Below are 21,419 nucleotides of genomic sequence, written 5' to 3' on the forward strand. Positions count from 1 at the left end.
GGGGAAAACACACGATGGCTAAAAATTTGTGTGTTCACTCATCAAAATTCAATGCATCTTAAAGAGTGAACCTACAAATTACATTATTTCCTACGTGCCACAAGTATGTTCACGAATCCAATGAAACCGGTGAATCAAGGTTGTGCCAGTGATTTGAATAATGATGTTAAACAGGTCAACTTTGAAAGTGAAAGGACTTTGCCCGCTGTATTCTGTCCCAGTGGTGGCCTTTATTGTGTATCAGTTTCTGTTTAAAGTTTACATTCAGTATGTACAGTAGGGTGATCGTGTTTGAAACATTTCATCAGCAAAGATTAAACCTGAATATAATATCAGACACAACTGTTATCAAAGATAGGAAAACAAGCTTTCCCTAAAATTTCAAAGGTTTTCTGCACTAAATCATTTCTACACTAAAATCATTCTAAACTGGGCAGCAAAAGAAACTTGCCACTTCTGTCAAAGGCCACACGTAAAAATTCACTCCATAGAAATAAACAATTTTTGTACACAGGTATGCTGCAATACCCCTTACTAATCACATGCCCCAAAACAAGTGATTATCTTTATAACAAAGAAGAAATTGACATGCCCAGCAACTTGGTTACTGAATGGCTGTGTGTGTGTGTGTGTGTGGCTTTTGACAGGAGTGGCTAGTTTCTTTTGCTGTCCAGTGTCTATCTCCACAGATTTCACACAATAAGAGCCAATGGACATCAGATACACTTCTAGTTGTGTGTTCCAGTTAGAAATGTCATGAGTAATACAAAGAATCCAATATTCAGTAAACAAACAACAGTATGCACATGAATAACATTGGACAAAGTTTCAATATAACAATCAAGGATTTTGACCCTTCAAAACACATCTTTGCATATGCTTGATACCTTTGTTCGATATGCAACCTCAGGTCACCTAATGCTATTCCTACTGCCCCTCAAAAGGAAGCAAACTACTTTTGTGGGCAGACATTTGTACATTGTTTTTATTAGTACCTAGGGACATATTGTAAATTTGCTTAATGCATAGGCTAAAATATTTGGTCCATTCTAGACTGAACACATCAGTAATACATTAAATGAAACACTAAGTAAGGAGTTTTTGTACAGTTGTTATAAGCCATGCTAATAAACAGTTATGTGCAAAGCAATAAACACTTCAATGGACCTGAATTCTTGGAATTATTTAACTAGACAAATCGACTTACAGAAGGATTACTGTAATCATAGTGCTATGCTTCCCACCATCCATTGGGTGAGAATTCCCAACCCAACGGGTTTCCATGGCTGCCATGTATCTTGTGGGCCAGTATTTTGTCACACAGAGTGCGCGCAAATAGTGCGGCTTGCTTTGGAGATCATGCTTGTTTTTTTCTGATAATGGCAAAATAATACTAGGTTGCAGCACATGCATGTAGACAAAGTAATAAAGTTCCTCAGCTCAAAAGCATCAGTACTTAGTAAGCGCAATTAAAAAAGTGCTTACCTAGCACCTGTCCTGAAAGCACAATAATCAACACCCACATAACCTCCATCTTGGTCCAGAAACTTGTTTGATCAATGCCCGAGTGCAGCGAATGCAAGCAAAATGAATTGATTTGCATTGCTGCAACTGACTAATAAATCGAAAGTGACACTGCAGATATCAAAACAATTTGACACTCCTTTGTTCTACTTGTTTAAATTATCGCTTACTAGTGATAAAAATAAAATGGGTATACATGTAGTTTGGGGTCGAGGCCTCGGTGTTTTTTAAAGCAAAAGTTATGGCCTTTCCGATTTATTAGTTTTCCGTTTTTGCCTTCACTGGACTTAGGTTAGTGTTAATGAAAGCATTTTAATATTGATATTTGTAGACAGTAATTTTCGTTAAGATATTGTGTAGGTTGCAGTATTGAATTTACATATACCTAGTGCAGTCAAACGTTTTAGCTTGGCGGCTAGATGTTAAAGCTTGGTGGTTTCGTATTTCAACATGGTGCGAGACAAGCAGAACTTAATTGTTGGGGGCCAGGCTGCATATAAAGTTTGAAGGAAATTGCTAAGTAGGCTTATATTTGCAGAATCAAACTGGGCCACAGTTCCGAGCATGACCAATACACGTTTTCGTGTACCCCTCATTATTTTAATTTTCATTCAAGACATGAAAGTGCACACTGCTTGATTGCGAATATGCCTGCGCGAATATCACTAGATCAGCATGCACGTCAGAGATTGCTTTTTAACACATGTAAATAGCGAGGATTAAGACCTCTGTGCCCTGCGCCCTCCACATTGTCGGAAAATACAGAAATAAAGAGTCACTTCATAATTCCAAGCATCTTTTCAATTCTCAATTTCTCAGTTTTGCGTAAGTTATATATAGTAATGTAATTCAACAAAAACACAGAAGTAAGCTACAACTGCATCACAGAATACACTATGACATGCTCTAGATACTTCCGGGTTGTATCGTTACTGCCATAGTAATGCTTTCACTCTACTACTTTTACTTGAAGTGAATTAATGAAACAAAATGCATAGAGAAACATAAATGAGAAAAAAAGTCAAAACAAAAGCAGAACAAAGTAATTAGAAAAACAGAACTTTTGCTAAAACGCTGGGTGATCTTATTCCACATTGTTAAAAGATAATAACGTCCTGGATTGCGCCTTTTTAGGCTCAAGCGTCTTAAGTATCTCCAGCCCGTCACATCAATGACTCCTGCGTCACTAATGTACATGCAGATAACGTTTTTGATCCTCGAATATTCACACTTCTCTTGTTCTGTGCAGCCTCAGATTAAGGGTTCCCTTGAACGTCTCCTTTAATTCAGAGTCCAGAATAGTTACAAGAGACATTAATTTCAAGTTAATATCAGTAACCTTTTATAAATGAGTGGTTAAAAATAGTAGGTACTCAATGAAAGGACAAATTCACTTCCAGCAAGGAATCTGACAGAAAAAATATAGTGAATTGTAAATGACATCTAACTTTTAACAAACAAATACATGTATCAACCTGACCTGGCATACCGACGTACTCATTTCCCTCATCCAACATGCATATTTCATCTGAACCCTACACGGCATTGTTTCCTCTGATTTCATTGTGATACTGTGTGAATTGTATTTGTTTTGACCCAAACTCTGTGGTAAATGGTTCAAAGTTGCTACTTGGATATCCTCCACACTCCCAAAGAAAAGAAATGGCATTGGATTTTTTTAGGTGCGGGGGTGGGTGGGGGTGCAACTGAAGATGAAGAAGACTGGTTATAAGCAGAGTTGATTTGGTTAATGTGACATGTGTCAGCCCAAGCCACAAACATCAAAGGGGCCCGACCCCATTGAAAGGGTCCTTGGAGGGCATCCCATTGATAAGTGCAGGCCTGATGTAAACAATCGCTTGGGACTCACATCTGGAAGATGTTTGAACACAGTTCAATGGGCCTCACTCAGGGACTGGCTCGAATATTTTGTTTCCATGGCTAAAGGGAAGCCCCTGCGTATACAGCGACTAAACCAGGTTTTTCAGCATAAACAGAGGGAGGATATCATGGAAGGCTTTGATAGTTGGCCGTGTTTTTTTAATCAAGTAATTAGCAAAACGGCTCTCCAAAATGGAGTAGATATTGCTTGTAGGCAGGGTTAATAAAAAGACACATAATTTGTAAAGGAATAAAGGGGTGCTTGGCCGGTCTTAAACGTGCGATTAAGGCAGGCTTAGGAGAATGGATGCGACTGAAGTCCGAGCCGCATTTCACTTTTCATTTTTCCGAACAGCCCCGTCCATTTTATACTCCTTTTCCAAATATACCTCAGAATTCCCCCTATATGTCTCGTCCATTCTCCTGAGCAGGTCTTAATTAAACGCACATTTAACAACAGCTAGTCTTGGTTTCAAGACGTTAGTGCTTGATAGCGGACACCGTGCATAGTGCACCCCCTAACGACTCATAATTAGACTGTGCGCCAGCTCACACTAACGTCTTGGGAATCTTGCAGCAGCGTTATAACTTGTTCTTTAATTTTTCCCAACCAATCGCTAAATTGCATACATAATAAATGTCGATGACCTCAATAATACACCATGGTTAGATCACATGCATCACAACGTGTTTATTTTCTTGATATTCAACTTAACAAGAGTTTGATCACAAGCTGTCGAGAGATGCATACACTGATGACTTACCTCTTTCTGAGTATGAATCAGAGAAAAGATATTTTGACATTTTTTGGTACCGTAATAATGTTCGAATCAGTGGCGTAAATTGGGGGATAGGGAAAGGTGTGTGCGTGTGGGGGGGGTGACTTGCCTCGACATGCCAATTTAATGTGTATTCCAACTGGCATATTTATGGCTTTATTGTTTTCCCTTCAAGTGCTACTGAACGCAAGTCGCCGGAAGCGTGAAAAATTCTTCACAATCCGCTTTAAATATTTGCTCTCCACAAGATGTGTCGGGGGGGGGGGATTCTATGCCCCCCCTCACCTGAAAAAGTGGGGGGCATAATTATACTTCCATGAATTCCCCTGGATTAACGCCCATTGTTCGAGTTGATATTTTCCGGTTTCTGTGTTTATTACGTGTACAAAATTAAGGGACATAATGCTTTTTGTAAGCCACAGAGTACTAAACTGAATTACGTTTTCAGCAATTGGAGATGGTTTACCTTTTGTTGTGTGCACGACGCTGCCAGAGGGAATGATTTTCCTCAGCATGGGTTCTCCTTCTGCAGGAAAGATTCACAATAGCTGTTATTAAGAATCTATAGACAACTGCTGTTCTTTTCAACACTTAAAAGAAACTATACAAACAGGTCTTTGATGACCCATCAATTAAACTCTTCGAAATATTTACAGAAAAGACAAATTCACAATATTCCTCTCATCGCCATCAAATACAATCCATAGATGTAACGGAAAAAGTAAAAAAGATAAATATGGGGAAAAAATTGCCCAGGGGACTTTTTTTATCAAACTGTCATCTTATCGACTTACAGTCAATGGTCTTAAATAACAAGTACTGACTGAAAGGACAGATTTAAAGAAAGCTGGGAATCTGATGGAAAGTATGTGTTTAAGATCGTTTGAACATCAACTATTACCCAAACCTGTCATAATGGCGTTCGTCTTTCCCCCATCCACTTGGAACTCTTCCTCTATTTACAAAACGTAGAAATGATTAATGTCATTTATTTGCTGTACCTTTGTTTTTCTGTGCATGAGCAGTTAAGAAACATACTCTCTGAGGTTACTTCAGCAAAGGTATCTGGCGTGTTTGGTAACATGAACACGCTTGCGTTCATTTGTCACGTATTCCTTTTTTCTAAAGTGTCTTTTGTCTGTGACATTAATTCCCAAATTCACCGAAATTATCATTCAGATACTAAAACTTCAAAGTGATCATTTAGCTATCACTTTGCAGGTGTAACGAAGAGCCTGCTATTTGGGGAGGGGTCTAGACAACCACGCTTGATTTAAAGCTTAACTATAAATTCTGGAAAGAAAAAGTTTTTGACTACAATTATGCACAGATATATACCAATTTATATGATTAAACTCTTTCAGACGTGCAAAAAAAGTTTGTAACTATGTAATTGGAAATTGAGTTTATAGATCAACCTTTTAATGAATCAATTGCACATTGAAATTCACCTCTTTATACATTAATCAAATATCAAGTGGCCGTCGAACAATTACCGACTGAAACGACAGATTTAATGACAGTTTAGAAATTGAAGGAAAGCATTTGTTCTAGAGTCTGTTGATCACCAAACTATTAACCAAACCTGCTATACTGGCGTCATCGGTTTCCGCATCTTCTAGGTGTATATCCACTGTTAATACAATGACAAATGATAAATGTCTTCTGTTTAATGCATCTGTGTATTTTCGTACTTAAGCAGTTAACAACATACATTAATAGGCCAATATCTACTTTCTAAGCATGCTTCATAAAAGGTATTTTTGCGTAATTGTACATTTCATTTGTGCAGTTTTCTGTTTAAAGTTTCTTATGTATGTTACACTATTCCTCAAATCATTTTGAAATTATCATTCAGATATCAAAAGTTCAAAGTAATCATTTAGCTGTTACTTTGCAGGTGTAACAAAGAGCCCCTTTCAGCATTCAAACGAAACTAAAAGAGTTGCCTAAACTGATACGAGAAAGTTTACACGTCTTCCTCCATTTCACGTATTGTGGATTTCTAGAAATCAACAATATTGTAAAACTACACCTAGTCCTTACCTGTACATGTTACAAAAAAGTGACTACAGTTAAGGACTGAGATTGCTCATTACCACTTGCATATTCCATACTTCTTAGATCAAATCAATTCCAAATTAGTAGGAAAAAATTGTTCAGCTCTTTGAACTTGAAATTAATTAAATAGTCACTGGTCATAAACAACAGGTACTCATCAAAACGACAGATTTAACGACATGAGATAAATATCTTTTGAACATCAAAAAGACAAACCTGTTGTATCATTTCCCCCACCAGCCTGATATTCCTCCTCTGTTAATAAAGAGACGCATTATAAATGTCACTATTTTGCCGTACCTTTATAATTCGTACATGAGCAATTCAGAAACACACATTATATAGGCTGTGTATACTTCCCAAGCATCAGAAAAGATATTTCTGCGCGTGAGTACCATAATAATGTTTGTTGTCATCCATCCCAGACTGATGTCCATGTGTTGAAGTATTCAAAAGTAGTTTCTCAGACACAAGAAGTTCAATGTAGTCTTTTGATTTCGACTTTATCTATAAGAAATGCTCCTCTTTTAGCACTGAAACGAACTATAATTTGAACGTGTATCAATCTGGCCTTACAATTCCCATTCACTGATACAGAAGGGAAAGTTTATTCGTCTTTCTCTACTGTCTTTAGAGTGCAGAAATTCTCGAAATCCACAATATCTTCCAAAGACTAACCTCCAAGCTGTTTCCTAAGTATTAGAAAGCAATGATAAGGCAAAATTCCTTTAAAGAAATTGCAACTGCATACTTTTGTGTTAAACGAATTAAACGGTTTAATTCATATAACACAAAAGTATTAGAAGTACTTCTACTCGTACTCGGATTTAGAAGTACTTGTACTTGTACTCGGAAGTGCAAGTAATTGTACTCGGAAACCAGTACATGTACTCGGCTGGCAAAGTACTCGACCTATCTTTGTACTCGGCAGTCAAAGTACTCGGCAGTACATGGTACTCGGAAACAAGTACTCGACTACAACTCTGATTAAACCAGGATTTACCTTGAGTTATTCCTTCGTCTACACGACAGTGCATACGGACCTTTTGAAAAATACAGCGACCAGCTGTTCGGATCTTATCTAATATGCGTTGAATAAACGCATTGCTTTTGGGATAAATCAACAGGACGACGAAAAGCACTAAAATCACTGCTACCACAAAAGAGCAGTCGCAAATGCAGGAATTCTCATTAGGAGAGACAGGTGAAAGGGTCGGAGCTTCTGTGCCACCTGAAATAAAAAACAACCACTATGTTTGATTAAAAAGTGTATGTAGTACAAAACTGCTGCAAACTGCTTGCTGACCACAATGACCTACAATCTTTCTCAAGATTTTTCAAAGATGCTTGTAGGATCGAAAAGTCAGGCCCTCCATAGTTTGTAATTTGTTTAAAAGTGTTTGGTTTTGATTTTTTGGTCTGCAGTATTCCAAGTGCGCTGCGAGATATGGGTTTACTCTTTAAGTCGAAAAAAGTGTGAAACTAGAGACAAGACAATCAAAAGTGAAAATTACTCTCAATTTGGATTGAAATACTCTGAAGAAAAAATTACTTCAGTCGAAGCTCGAGTGAAAATTCTATCCTTTTGATAGAAGAATTTTTATTGCCAAAACATAGGGTCCCTAGTTGTCGACTGCAGGGGTGCATTTTCAGTCGAAAAGATTGAATTTTCACTCCTTAGAATTAAGAGAATATTTAGTCTTTTTTTCATTAAGAGTGTTGATCTTTCATCAAACCTTTTTTCTTGGTTCAACAAATTCAGAAACTTCTGAGTTTTTGTTGTACCTTTTGGATTCTTGCAAAATCAAAATAATTTAACGCAACATGAACTTAATGGGCAGTCAACTTAAAAGCAACCCCAGGAGACTGCGGGATTCTGAGTGGGAGTGGAGCTTCTATGGTGTTGAGAGGGATCCAGATTTTTCAAGATCTCCAAGCACAAGGCCCGCAGCGGTTCCAGCCCCACCCCCATCCTGGCAATGGGATCTCCTATATCCCTACAGCCCTTGACCCGGCCATGGGATGTTCTATATCTCTTCGCCCCAACCCTTCAGTCCAATGAGATGTTCTGTATCTTCCAACCGGTACCAAACAAAGCCCCATCTCCGCTCCAAGGAATCCCTCAGCAGTCACACCGTGGTCAACATGAGTCAGCGCGCCCTCTCCGCAGACGAGACCAAAGTTCTGTCACGAGGCATGAACTTTGCCCTAGTTCCCCAATCATCACTCATTGAAGACATCATCCAGCACATCCACCTCTACGCCATATAAGCTCCACTCCCAGTTGGAATCCCGCAGTCTCCTAAAGACGGACAGAGTACACCGTTCGAAACGTCAAGTTATTCCCTGGTTCTTCTCAGAACCACACATACTCAAGAAAGAGATTGATCCATGGTGTAACCGCAATCGTTTTTACTCATATAAATAATAATAGTGAGATACAAATATGGACCAATTCGGCGGGTTTTACAAAAACTTTCCTCGTTTGTAGCGTTGATGGCGCCACGCAGAAATGCCTTTTGATGACGTACCACCGTGGAAACGAAAAACGTCATGACCTGACATGACCTGGTTTCGTGGATATGTTTTCGTACAAAGCTCTGCAAGCCTGAGCTGCACGGCCTAGCCTGGCATGCACTTTTTTTGAATAAAATAACAACATAAAAACATTCAAAACATCTGTCCTTTATTCTGAACGTACCAAGCCGTTATTATCAAACGATCTTGATCTCCTTCACAGCCTCGTTCACCAGCAGTGGCCCCATCGTCAGCCCAATCAGGATCCCGTTGGTGCGCGTTCTGGTTGACACGATTGGTTCGAAGAGTAAGACTCTGCGCCTCGGACTCAAGGACAGTATGCATGCAATTGTAGCTACACGCGCGTTACACCACCACGTGTAATTGCATTGACCCGAGTGCGCCGGCTCAGTGCGTACATGCACCAGCCGGAGAACCGTTTCCACGGTGCTACGTGGACAAAACTCTGAAAAAGCCGTATTCATGAGATGTAAATGAGCGATGACGACAAGCTTCATTCGCGAAAGCTAGCCATGGCGCTCGGCAGAAACGGGTCTCAAAAGTGAGTTTATTTAACCAAAAATATTGCTAAATCCGGGTTTATGTGACCCATAGTTCCAAGTACACATACTAGTGGCAGATTTCTTATTTCTTTCACCAATGGAGTTGCGCTTTAAGGAAAAGATCATTGTCAGAAATAAAGACTCACTTGTAACACTAAAAGTAACAACAGATGAGCTTGTTTGATCTGTAATGGCCTGACCACCGGCGGTACACTTGAAACGACAACCATATAGTGATGGCTCGAAATCGACAATGTAAATTGAGGACTTCACGCTCAAAGTTTTAGTGGTCTGGTTCTCGGTGGTTATTGATTTTGTGAAGAATGTTGGGGTCCCCATACAGTCTGAGAAGGACCAGTTGAGGGCTGGCTTTGGGTAGACCGCACTTATAGAGCAATCAAATCTCTGATACTTTTCATGCGGTGCCACATTAACAGCACAGTCATCATTTGTTGGCTCAAAACCTTCGATGGCTGGACACTTCTCGGTCGCCAGAGCTGTAATTGAAGTAAGTTCAACTTCACATTGTAAAAGTGAAATAATTAAAGTACTACTAAAAGTGCCGCATGAAGGAAGGAAACTTTGCGGGGCATGGTGGTTAGGGTTTGCAGCTTTTGATCATAGGGTCAGGGGTTCGAATCCAGCTGGTGGTAGCTTGTTGCCATCTTGGGAAAGTCACTTTACCCCCATGTGCCTCTCTCCACCCAGGAGTAAATGGGTACCTGTGAAAGGCAGATATGATTATGTTAGCTGTGTGCGCTTGATAGGGCTACATCAGGCTAGTGTACTCCCAAGGGAGCTGGAATGGTTTAGGAAATGTTCAGTTGTGAGCCCAAAGTGCAGGTGTAACAATAATGTCTCTTGAGCAATACAACTGGGTGGATACGTGTACAATGTTAAAAAAAAAGGAAATCTGTATCATTATGTTAGGTAGCTGCACTTAAAGTTTGTCCAAACAAAATTAGCCCTCAGAATATTTACTCTATTTTAATTAAGCATTCGGGCAAGTAGTTTATTAGGGGTATGGGAGGGTTCTATCCACTTTGTTGATGCCGAGTTAGTTGTTTGATACTCCGGTGGATAAGGCTTTTTTCGCACCAAATGTTTTCAGAAACTATATTTCAGTGTTCTGCCAGGCGTCAATCTCATAACAGTTGAGGATTTATGACACTCACCCAACCAAGTTACATCAACACAAGCTGTCTTTAGGTCCCTTCCTTGTTCAAACACATGGCAGCAGTACGTCTCTTGTCGTTTGGAGAATCTATGCACTTTTAACACATCCTTGTCAGTCAGGCTATGTGTCTGATCATATTCCAGAGCTGACTTGATCACTCCATCAGGAAACTTGGCGACAATGATGTCCAGACTTGGACCATCTGATGTTTTGATTGTCCAGTACACTGTTATTAAGTCTGTCGGGGTTTGCAGCTGAGGCAGAAGTGAGCAGTTGATCGTGTTACGACCCTGGATGTCCATCGATGTGGCCGTCTCATTAACGATCGACTCGTTATCAGGAAATGTCTTTTCTGCAGAGAATCAAATTCATACCGAAACTAATGACCGTCGGTCGTTATTTCTTTATAACACCGCTAACGAAATCAGAATATTTCAAGGATATCAGATAGTTATCCACAGCGGTGTCACATGGTTACACGGGTTAGCAGGAAAGGCAAGTTAAGACAATAGAGACAGGATCTTAAATGCTGTATGACTGCAATTTCGACAGAGTAACAAGTATTGTTAACGTGGTATGTTTAGATGACTGGTGTTGTAGCAAGGTTTTGAGTCACCGGTGGCAAAATGGAAATTTTTTCCAGGAAACGGCTGTCATTTAAAGAACTCTTAAATCCCCAGAAGGATAGTAGTGCTGGAACTGTAACCGATGATAGAGATGATTGCTGTTCCAGTTTGCTTCAATTTCTTATCGATGTTTGGCCCGAACGTTTGTGAATATTTAATACATGTACTAATCAACAATACATCATCATACCACAAAGACACACACGTCAGCGAAATAAATGTGCTGCCCTTATCAGACGCCATGGAATTAGAGGCTTTGCAAGACAACCTTTTCGGACGTGTTTGGCATTAAATAAGGCACTGAATAAAACGTAATTGCATGTAATGAGCAATACAGAGCTGACCAACTGACCAAAGGCATAAATGTCAAGCGATCAAAAGTCAGAGATAGGCCTAGTCGAGGCGGCGCGACGAGAAAGAATTGCACAGTGAGATCTGGTTGCAAAGTGTCTGTCAAGCAAGTTTAGTATTGTGCACAACTGTGCAGAAGCGAGTACACCATACTTAGTCCTCCAAAATAAATAACTATCGTAGAGGTTTGGACTTCCAAGCTCAATTGCACCACGCATGTTAGATCTGTGTCCAATTTGGGGTTTAATCCAGCAACTGCGTTGACACTACAAAAATTGAGGGATTAGACTCTTCAACTGCAACATCTCATCCTTCCTGAAAAAAGCTAAGGGATCATATCCGTTTACGCAAGAATTTGCACAATCCAGCGTAGGCCTAAACATATGGTGTATAGCAAAGTTAAGTACATGTATATGTTAATTAAGGGGGGATGCAAATTCTCATTACACCCCAAATGTCACGCAACCGGAGTATTAATTAAGAAAAATAGCTTACACAAAGGGAATATTAAATTTACCTAATACAAAAACATCCAGATAGTCTTCGGAGATTGTGGCGGTAGAACTATAACACATCACTCTACACCAGTACCTACCAGTGTAATTCACATACACTGGATCAATTATGATTCCGTAGACTGGTGAAATCTGGTATCGGTCTCCGTCTGTATAGTTCTGGCCATCACCGCGATAAAAGCGCCAGAGAATGTTTTTTCGCGAGGAAACATCCCAACTCTGTCCTCGGTACCAGCTGATGACTGACACGGTATTGCCTTGTGATAGGGCTGGACATGGCAGGTGGTAGGCACGGCCACTCTGTAGGTAAACCGTCTTTTCAGTCACTTGCATCGGTGCTTCGTACGTCTCTGCAAAAAAAATTATAGACTTGACCCAACAAACGTCTGTCTAGAGTAAAGAAATATCTACTGGAGAAAGTTTTGCCCCTCATAGGTATCCTATGATCAAAACTAAAGGCCGGTTCATACTTTACGCGAAAAAGAAAACGAACGCGTATTGTCGGGGCAGATCAAATGAATTCGTAGACGTTGAACACATTTCAACTCGGGCAAAATTTCGCTGTAAATTTCCAGTTTGTCCAACGTTTCGCTTTCGCCTGAAGTAGACTATGAACCAGCCTTAACTTGCTGCAAATGCTAATCATGAGAATACCTAGGGAAGGAAAAAAATAAGTTTAAGACATTGGAGAAAAATTTAATACGAAAAGGGCGTTCATTATTCTTCCTGCTTGCAAAACAGCTTTAATGAAGGATTAAAATACAACCTTACCACTTCTTGTTTGGTCAAGAGACTTGGCGGGCCAAGGTTGAGGTCCAATGACCGCAAGGATTACGACGACCAACACCACAAAGAAATTCGAAAAGTCCATGGCTGCACGTTAATATACAGAATACACATTTCAGTCATCCATCTCATGCACTGAGTAAACTTAGGAACGCGCTTAATTCTAGAGATGATTTTTACAGAGACGTAGCTAGTCCCCAGTCGTATGCTCCAATGCACCCACACAACTGAACGGAGCACACTTACTACAATAACATTGAGACATAGTTTGCAGCTGAACTGTATCAAAATGGTGAAGGCATGGATCATGATCGCAGTTTTGGGGAAACATTTAGGAGTCAGCAACATGGCCAAACTAAACTTGTGATCGAGCCATATTAACCCTAACCCTGTAGGGTGTGTGTGTAATCATATATGTGGGAATGTTAGTGTTCAATTAGCCTACATTATTGGGTATAAAACCAATCAGTAAAATGGTAACATGCCCCGACCCGTAATGGTCTCAGCTATGTACACTGTTTTATGATGCAAAAATTTCATGCCAGCTTTCTGCTAGAACTGGCAGAAAAGAATTCAATGGAACAATGTGCAGCGTATGTCGAAGTGCAATAGGTACGAAGGTCTCACCTAGACTAGCCTTATAGAATAGAAGTTTGTTTGTGATGAACTAGATTTATTTTTGAATAGTGTCCTATATATCATCATTAAATCAATCACTGAAATTCACCTTCAATTCAATGAAAACCGAAGTTTACATGGTTTTGAAGAAAATAAATAAGTAAATCGTAAACTTTTATATAAAAGTAAAGCATAAACTCAAAGCTTAAAAAACTCAAAATACGATAAAAAATACAAAACATAACCATACATCTATATGTTAAAACCATGTTCACAACCAACCAAAACCAGCTGTGCCCTCTTTAAATACATACACACCCCATGCAACAATAATTCGAAATAAATCAAACTTATCCATGCACATCCCACCTGAAAAGAAATATACATTGTGTTGAAAACTTCAGAATAAACTTTAATTCCTGAAAAAGCAACAAAACACAGAAACCATGCAACGCATGTAGTAAAGCCTCCACTGAATATGCATGCTCACAACTGAATACAGCTTATAAGCTTAAATCAATATAAACAATGCAGGCGAACTACAGGAAGCCTCTAGCGATTGATGTAATTTTCTGGAGAAAGGAGAAAAAGAAAATTCCCGTTGGACACGTAGCATTCAGTCAAGTACATACCATCTTCTGAGTATCGAATGTGGCTACCGGACAAAGCGAACAATTTAGCGCTAAAACACTACATTCGATTGGTGGCATTATAGTAGTGCCATGTTTTGTTTAGCTGGATGACAACTGATTGGTAATTATTTTAGAATTGTGGCTATATGTACTGGGGCACCTACATGTACATACATTTGGTTAATATGAAACAATACAAGGTACACAAGTTTAAAAAAAACCTTGTTTTGAAATGGTTCCCAATTCACAAGATTTTGTGGTTCGAATCCCACCCAAAACGCAAGATGTCTTTTATTCTCGGGTTTGTTCCGCTGCACATCTTTGCTAGTTTTTATCAACTTGTTAGTCACACGTACAGTCTAAAAACAAAATGCATGAAATAATTAATATAAAAATATACATACGTATGCATACGTTGCGTAAGGGCAAAACACGTCATAAATTAACATCTCTCCAACGCAAAATACATCTTGAAATACATCTTGAAATATAAAAAAAGGCTTTCGTGGGCAATATGTCTAACCGACATTCTGGTTAACCCCAATGACCACGATACCTGTGGTTACCGTTTTTAACAAATCATTTACTGAAAAAAATTCAACCAATTCAAGGTTAATTATAACAACATAACAGCGAAGTTCAAGACATGAAATACCATAAGGATGACTAAAGGAACCACCGCTGACTTCTGGGGTTAGGTTTATCATATGTTGAACTGTGTACTTTTTTGAAATATGAATAAACTGTTTATGCAAATTTCAGTGACAAAACAAGATGGAACAGTTTCTTTGCTTCTTCAATTGGGATCATATTCTTGTACTTGCTATTACACAGGGCCTGCCTTAATGAACATTTCGAGAAATTTTATTGAATAAGTACACATCTGGGATGTTCCAATTTTCATGATGTTTGGCAATACTACTTTTCATGATATTTGGCAGAGCGTGTAAATAGAAAGGCTATCGAATTCCACACATGCATGTACATGCACTCATATACAACATTGAAAGCGTGTACAAGTAATGTGCATCAGATACACCAAAGATGTGTATTTTTAATTTTTTCAATAAAAGATGTTCTTTTATTCTTGGTTTGCTCGATTTCACGCCATTGTTTGTACTCAATATTGCTAGTTGTTTTGCTATCACAAAATGGATAAGGTGGCCAATACAAGACAGATTCTATTGGGCAATATGTCTAGCCAACTTTTGGTCAAAATGACCAATATACCTGCATTTACGTTTAGCAGATGGCTGGTTAGAGCATCACATTACTTCATGTTAAACGCTACTGATTAAAATGACACAATCTGCAATCAATACCATTATTAGTTGGCCATCTTAACAAAAGAAAAATTTGAACTATTTTGGGGTGGTTATTCCTATATTTGTGCCACAAATGGGTTCTGGTAGAACTGCGACCCTTTCCCGCCCTTTGAAATTGAATAAATAGAACTAACAGTCATCGTGGCTGCCCTTTAAACACACACAATCGTTTTCCTAGTTCAAGCGAAATATTTCAATATAGCATGAAATCCGTAGCAATTTCAAAAACATCGTAATTTTATGTGAGAATTTTTTCTTTAGGTAATATGACTGTCTTCTTCAGGAGTGCAGTTCAGTTCTTCAAAAACTTGGTACAGAGATTCTCATCACTAAAACTATCTTCTTAAAGCTGCCAAGTAGTTGATTCTTTAAAAACTTTGTACAAAGACTTGAAACTTCAAAACATAAGTATAAAGCTGTCTTCTAAATTTCTCGATACAGAAAAAAGTGTATTAGATCAAAATACAGTTATTTGTGGATACATGCGCAAATTATGTGTGTGGTCTTAGATATGTGCATCTGGATGCTTAAAATAAAATTGTAAAGTTTGGATCCAACAGTGATATACAGCAAACTTCCCATAAGTGTATATGGTACAGGGATGCAAAGCCACTGTGGTCGACTACTTCACATTCTAAATTTCTTTTAACTGCAACAATTGCTCACGGTATGAGACGCCCACGCAAATTGCATAACTGTTTCCTGAGAAGCTTGGCATCCAGTGTTATCAGTATAGCGCTTCTGAATGTCGTGCTGCCCAGGAAATAGTCGTCCGTAGTGCATGCAGACCTCGCATGCTTATTGTGAATAGTCTGCTCGGCGGCCGGCACGTCGACTTGTGACGTCATTTTTAGGGATTTCAACATATAGTTGAATCCCGTCATGAAAAAGATGGCTACTTCTAGCTGGGCCGACAAGAGCACTCCCGTATACACGATTAAACCTTATCATCACCATTGGGATCTCTGATTCCCCTTGAATTCTACAGTGGGTGCATTAGAGGAAAGAAATCCCATACACGGAATCTAGTAACTCTTCCCTACAGTGACTTAGGCCCTACTAGCCATCAGAAAGCAAAAACAAGCCCAGCAAAGCTTAAGTTAGGAGGGAAAATCCCAATTAATGCACTTTAGAAAACACTTAAAATTTTCAGACCACTCCTTGACGTCAAGTGACGTCCATCTCATGGAACTTTTTCCCCATTAGACGGTTTAAGAGCTCTTTGGGAGGTGAACTCTGAGGACTTTGATTTTGAACAAACTATTTCGAATAGAAAAAGCCTATGAATGATTCCTGGAATATCGTACGACCATGTCCGCATGTTAACAATGTTGGCTCGTCGAGTTCAAGATAAATGGATTTACTGCTTGTAGGCATATATTTATGACCAAAACTTCAACAAAGAAATTGGCTTTTTAATCTCACCGACGTTCTGCAACGGTAGTGGGTCCCAGTGGGTCCCTTTTCGTTAATAAAATTAAACTGGCGGTGCCGGTGAGTGGAAGTCCAATGTCACGCCAATATCAAACAGAGGAGACAGATGTGCTGAGCAGCCAGGGAGCTCGGAGCCAATGAAAAATCCAAAAAATCTTAAAAAAAAAAAAAAAAAAATTCGAGGCTTGGAGAAACCAACGACACCGTGTGGATATCAGGGAATCTAAGGCAACAGAGTACCGCCAATTCGGGTAGGTAGCACAAAATTCCTGAGCCAACACTGAAAATTGCCTGGGTTAAATTTTAATCCAAGCGAGGGTGAAAACTACAACTACCTAATAGTTTAGTTTGTTTCAAACCAACTTGGGCACAGAAAGTAATTCTCAACCCAAAGTTTGGTTAACACAGCTCATATCAGGGTAGTTGCAGTTTCCACGCTTCTTTGGGTTAAAATGTAACCCAAGCAATTTTTCAGTGAATGTTTAATAGGAACGGGGACCAGTCTATAATCCTTTGTCACTAAAAAAAAAGAAAAGAAAAAGAAACTGCGTTCATGATTCATGAGTCACACGTTATTGTACACTGACAATAGTAAGGCCGCACGCAGTCGCGCTCCAGCTGGTTTTTATTCAAAAGAAAGAGCGTTGGAAATTGAAAGTACATGTAATACATTTCGTTGTAAATGAACACCAGAACACTGCACTGCAGCACTTGGAATATAGTCCAAGTCACCCACTCTTCTAACCAAAATCGACATAAAAATGTATAGGCCTAATCAAGAAGAATATACATGAAAGGTGTGTTACACCATTTGCAAAAACAAGTGGGACTGACGATTAGTTTTTGAATATGCTGCGTTGAAAGAAAGTAGGCCTATGTATACACCCGTTGGAATACTCATTTTCCATGTCAGGGTTGATAGAGGTCCTTTCCGGAAGGCCTAGACAAAAATGACGTATATAGGGTGGGAACAGGATCTGTGCCCCTAAGTTGAAAACGGGTTAACATTGAACAAATACCTGCAAGTAGACTGCATCACCTAATTTAATATATTACACCTCTGTGGACCACTCATAACACCCATTGTCAGGCCTCACCTAAGCAGATATGGAAGTTTCCACAACTTTTTTTGCAGAAAAAGTACGGATGAAGGCCCATAATACACACCAGAACTGCAGAGTCAGTATTTCTTTCTATTGTAAACAAAGCAGGAAGTACACCACCATAGCAATATCAAATGCACAACTGAATCAAGAATTAATGTAGGCCTACACCACCTCACAATGCACTTTCAAATATAAAATAAGTATGAATCATGCCATTTATTATCTTCACACCGGAAATATTTGATAATTTGAGATCGGTCAGGATTTGCTATTTAAATACATTTTTAAAAATTTTCATGTTGGCAGGGCTAGTGGATTAATTGCATGATAGAAACTGAAGCTACTAAACCAGTCTTAGTGTGCCAAATTTAAGTTGTCATCTGATTGTAAGCACAAAAGGAGCTTTGAAAGTTTAGTTTAAGGTTTTACACGGTCTTCATACTATGCACAAACTATTCTGCAGTCTAATATCATAAATGAAGTTGTTCCCTTTTTTCAAGTCCTGCAGAAATATCATGATAACATGCTACTCCTTAACCCCATATAATTCCCCCTTAAAATTCTTGATTGAGATCCTATTCATTCCTTTTACAACCAGTATCAAGATAAAGTGGAAAAGGAATAGTCGGCAACAGCAAACTCCATCAAAAGTTTATCGATAGTGGGAGCAGTAACATCTTAAGATCAAGCGAATCAACTGATATACTTTTTATATATTTGACAGTGAAAACCTGATCACACAAATTACTCCCATCTTCAGGTAGTTCACGGACAAACAACTGTCACGTAATCTGAATTCAAGCCCATATTGTTTTAAAGAACGTTGTGTCTTTTTACTCCAATATTTTTGTATGTGTGCATTTTATTTCAAAGTTTTTAGGGATTGCAGTGCTGGCACGCAGGATCATCGAACCAGGAGCTGTTCCACAGCTGTTGCCTGCATCTTTAATTCAAGTCATTTGAAATTCATTTATGTCTTTATAACGTTTTAAAAGACAAGTTTCAACACTTACACATGTTTAGTTGGAAAATGTATGTGTTTTTCATGGGCTACTCTTAACAAAATCTACATTATGTAATAGAACAAATTATCCTATTCATACAGTTTTCATTTTTCATTTTTGAATTAAACAGTAGATATATCTTTCAAAATGTAATTATATGTCATTGATCTTTTGCTGTCTAGCTTTTCAGGGGCGGGTTTAAAAGTACAATAGAAAATTGAACCTATGAAATTAAAAAGATATCCACAGGAAGCAGGAAAGGGTAACCTCCTGTGGACTTACACACGTTCCTCCCTTTTGGGGTAGGGGTCATCTGTAATAAAGGAAGAGGAACAGTCAAGAACACCTTGTACAAAAAACAAGCCGAAAATCTTGTTCCTGGTTCAAGAAAAATGAGTATTTTTCACAGAGTTTTCTTAACTGCACGAAAACAAATGAATGTCCACAGTAGGTAAGTGGACATTCCTAGTGTGGGCCCACGTACATTTAAATTTAAAAATCATGGCCGACCGTCATTCAAAAGAGAGCAACAATATTAAAATTGAACTTCTTTTAGAAAGGACATTAGTAATGACCCGAAAATAACATAATAAACATTCCTAAATACCTATTCGAATATATAGTACGCAGTGTGATACGAAACTGGAGAACGATTCTAAAATTGATTTTTAAATACCCTTTTAGCGTATGACCTGACCATGTAGGCCTAACTTAGAGTCTTTAATCCTGTTTTGTTTGAAATGCCATTTTTGGTTCGCAAGAAACATATCACAAAACGAAATCTGAAGCCTTTATTTTTTGTGTGGTATAAATTTAAGAAGCACTATTAAACACAAATCGGAAAATTTCAGCAGATGGATTTGGGCTAATTTTTAGCCGACTGCCCAGCCCAAAGCCATTTCAGACAGCTTCTGGAAAGTACCGGGCTTTGCAGAATTTTGGCGCATGCGCGTGAACTAAGTGGAAAGGATAATTTCCAGAATATTAATGTGACCGGCTGTGGATTTCTAGGCCGCCCATGGTGGTGGGATGGTAGGTCCATCCCTCAGTATTGGATGATGAGGCACCAAGAATACTCCCCCAAGGATGAGTTGGACACTGTATATGCTATCAAGTATTTATTCTAAATGACTCATCAGTCTCATTTCAGCACTTGAGTTTGCACCTCAAAACAAACCCTGTATGTAAAATAATTACATTATTGTTTAAACTAAAGTGTTACATACAAGGTACAATTTAGTCACACAATAGTTATTATTCTCAGAGTTTTAAAAGTGGTCTTGCAAAACATGTTATTGAAATATAGCATATGCACTTTGATAAATTACCCCGGTGTGGTGGCTCAGATATTGATGAGTTCTGGAGCTAGGTTTACTGGCGACGGTCTGAGCATGCAGGCAATTAAGCCCTCAAAGTCTCGAGCTGCTGTCAATACAGTTCTAACGACACCAATAACAATATCCATCAGCATATGTACTTGCATGGAAATGTACATTGTATAATTCTAGAAAGCCCACTCTTAACATAGAAGTTTTAGCCACGGAGAATGTTGTCATCATGCCCCACCGGTGCAAAGTGCAGTCCCACGTTTGCGCTGTGCTGTAATAAACAGCGCGTACGTTACACACCAGGTCTACCATACAGCATTAAAGCGACTTGACACCTCTCGTTTATGCGTAGGCCTACATGTGTGAGGCACAGAAATCTGTTGTGAAGAATCCCACGAATGCAATTAAGAAAACACCCCCAAAATGTCATAAGCCTCAAGTATAATACTAACTGATATGCTCTTTGGCCACCAGTGGTCACGATGATACCGATGCAGTGAGGGTTCGTAACCTAGAAAAGGTACCAAAAGGAATTTTGGGCAACTTTCCTACCTGTGTGTTGCTCAGTTCGCAGTAGTAACAAAAGACCGCACTCTGGAGAGTTTGATAACACCCAACGCCCACAGCCACAAAGCCGTGAGTAAATATATTGCTCCGCCATTCATAAAACGCACTGATTATCAAAGAGACATTGTTTATAAATTAGTAATTTACACTCGAGGATTAATAAAGAAGTATCACCCAACTTAAGTAATAAAATGTGGACTCCAAGAGACAATTTGTTGCAGCATGGTTTTATTTCTCCATGGTTGCAGTAGGTGTTAAGGCTCTCCGTGCAAGGGCCTGCGGGCCGCATAATTAATTAGCTCTGACCGCATCGGGGCGCTGACGTAAGCACAGGTCACCATATTATCATAGAGTTGAATAGTTCCATGAAAGAGATGATGTCGCGAAAAGATGCGAAGGGCGCCACCGCGCGAGGACAACAAAAAGCCTGCGGGCCATTGTTACGCCGCTCACACACGGAGCGTAAAAATCCACACCAAACAATGGCCGGATACAGGACAAACAGGCTTCCCATGCATGAACCTAGATGGAGATTATCTATGCAGAGATGCAAAACATAACCAAGACCGAGTACCATGTCCAGTGTCTCCACCGGACATTCCTTTGGTAGTCCCACACCGCGTCA

The 21,419-nt window shown here is 39.1% G+C and overlaps 1 protein-coding gene across 4 annotated transcripts; it reads right to left on the reverse strand.

Annotated features, from left to right (window-relative positions):
- Positions 1 to 210: 210 nt before the first annotated feature.
- Positions 211 to 21,055, reverse strand: LOC110975467 (uncharacterized). 4 transcript variants are annotated; one of them, XM_022227992.2, is made up of 11 exons: positions 20,780 to 21,052; positions 12,766 to 12,867; positions 11,997 to 12,344; positions 10,501 to 10,854; positions 9,472 to 9,822; positions 7,249 to 7,476; positions 6,462 to 6,500; positions 5,770 to 5,817; positions 5,086 to 5,139; positions 4,651 to 4,710; positions 211 to 2,803 (listed from the first exon to the last, which is right to left on the reverse strand). In XM_022227992.2, exons 1-11 carry the CDS (start codon positions 20,886 to 20,888, stop codon positions 2,781 to 2,783), a joined length of 1,716 nt encoding a protein of 571 aa, XP_022083684.2. In that variant the 5' UTR covers positions 20,889 to 21,052; the 3' UTR covers positions 211 to 2,780. The 4 variants fall into 4 exon arrangements, with proteins under 4 accessions (XP_022083684.2, XP_022083686.2, XP_086986679.1 ...); XM_022227994.2 differs by having other exon boundaries at positions 5,092 to 5,139; positions 20,780 to 21,051; XM_087130553.1 differs by lacking the exon at positions 12,766 to 12,867 and having other exon boundaries at positions 20,780 to 21,053.
- Positions 21,056 to 21,419: the final 364 nt, after the last annotated feature.

Source organism: Acanthaster planci, linkage group LG20 (assembly GCF_054643075.1).
Source record: "Acanthaster planci isolate LZ-2023a linkage group LG20, COTS_SCS, whole genome shotgun sequence".
NCBI classification, from domain to species: Eukaryota; Metazoa; Echinodermata; class Asteroidea; order Valvatida; family Acanthasteridae; genus Acanthaster; species Acanthaster planci.

What these genes read in the sequence shown, in the direction of transcription:
- LOC110975467 (XM_022227992.2), bottom strand. Translation starts at nt 20,888, where the DNA reads ATGGCGGAGCAATATATTTACTCACGGCTTTGTGGCTGTGGGCGTTGG. An exon ending in TCTGGATGTTTTTGTATTAG is followed by an intron (nt 10,855 to 11,996) that starts GTAAATTTAATA and finishes GATTCTCTGCAG; the next exon opens with AAAAGACATTTCCTGATAAC. An exon ending in CGATGACGCCAGTATAGCAG is followed by an intron (nt 5,140 to 5,769) that starts GTTTGGTTAATA and finishes TTTTGTAAATAG; the next exon opens with AGGAAGAGTTCCAAGTGGAT.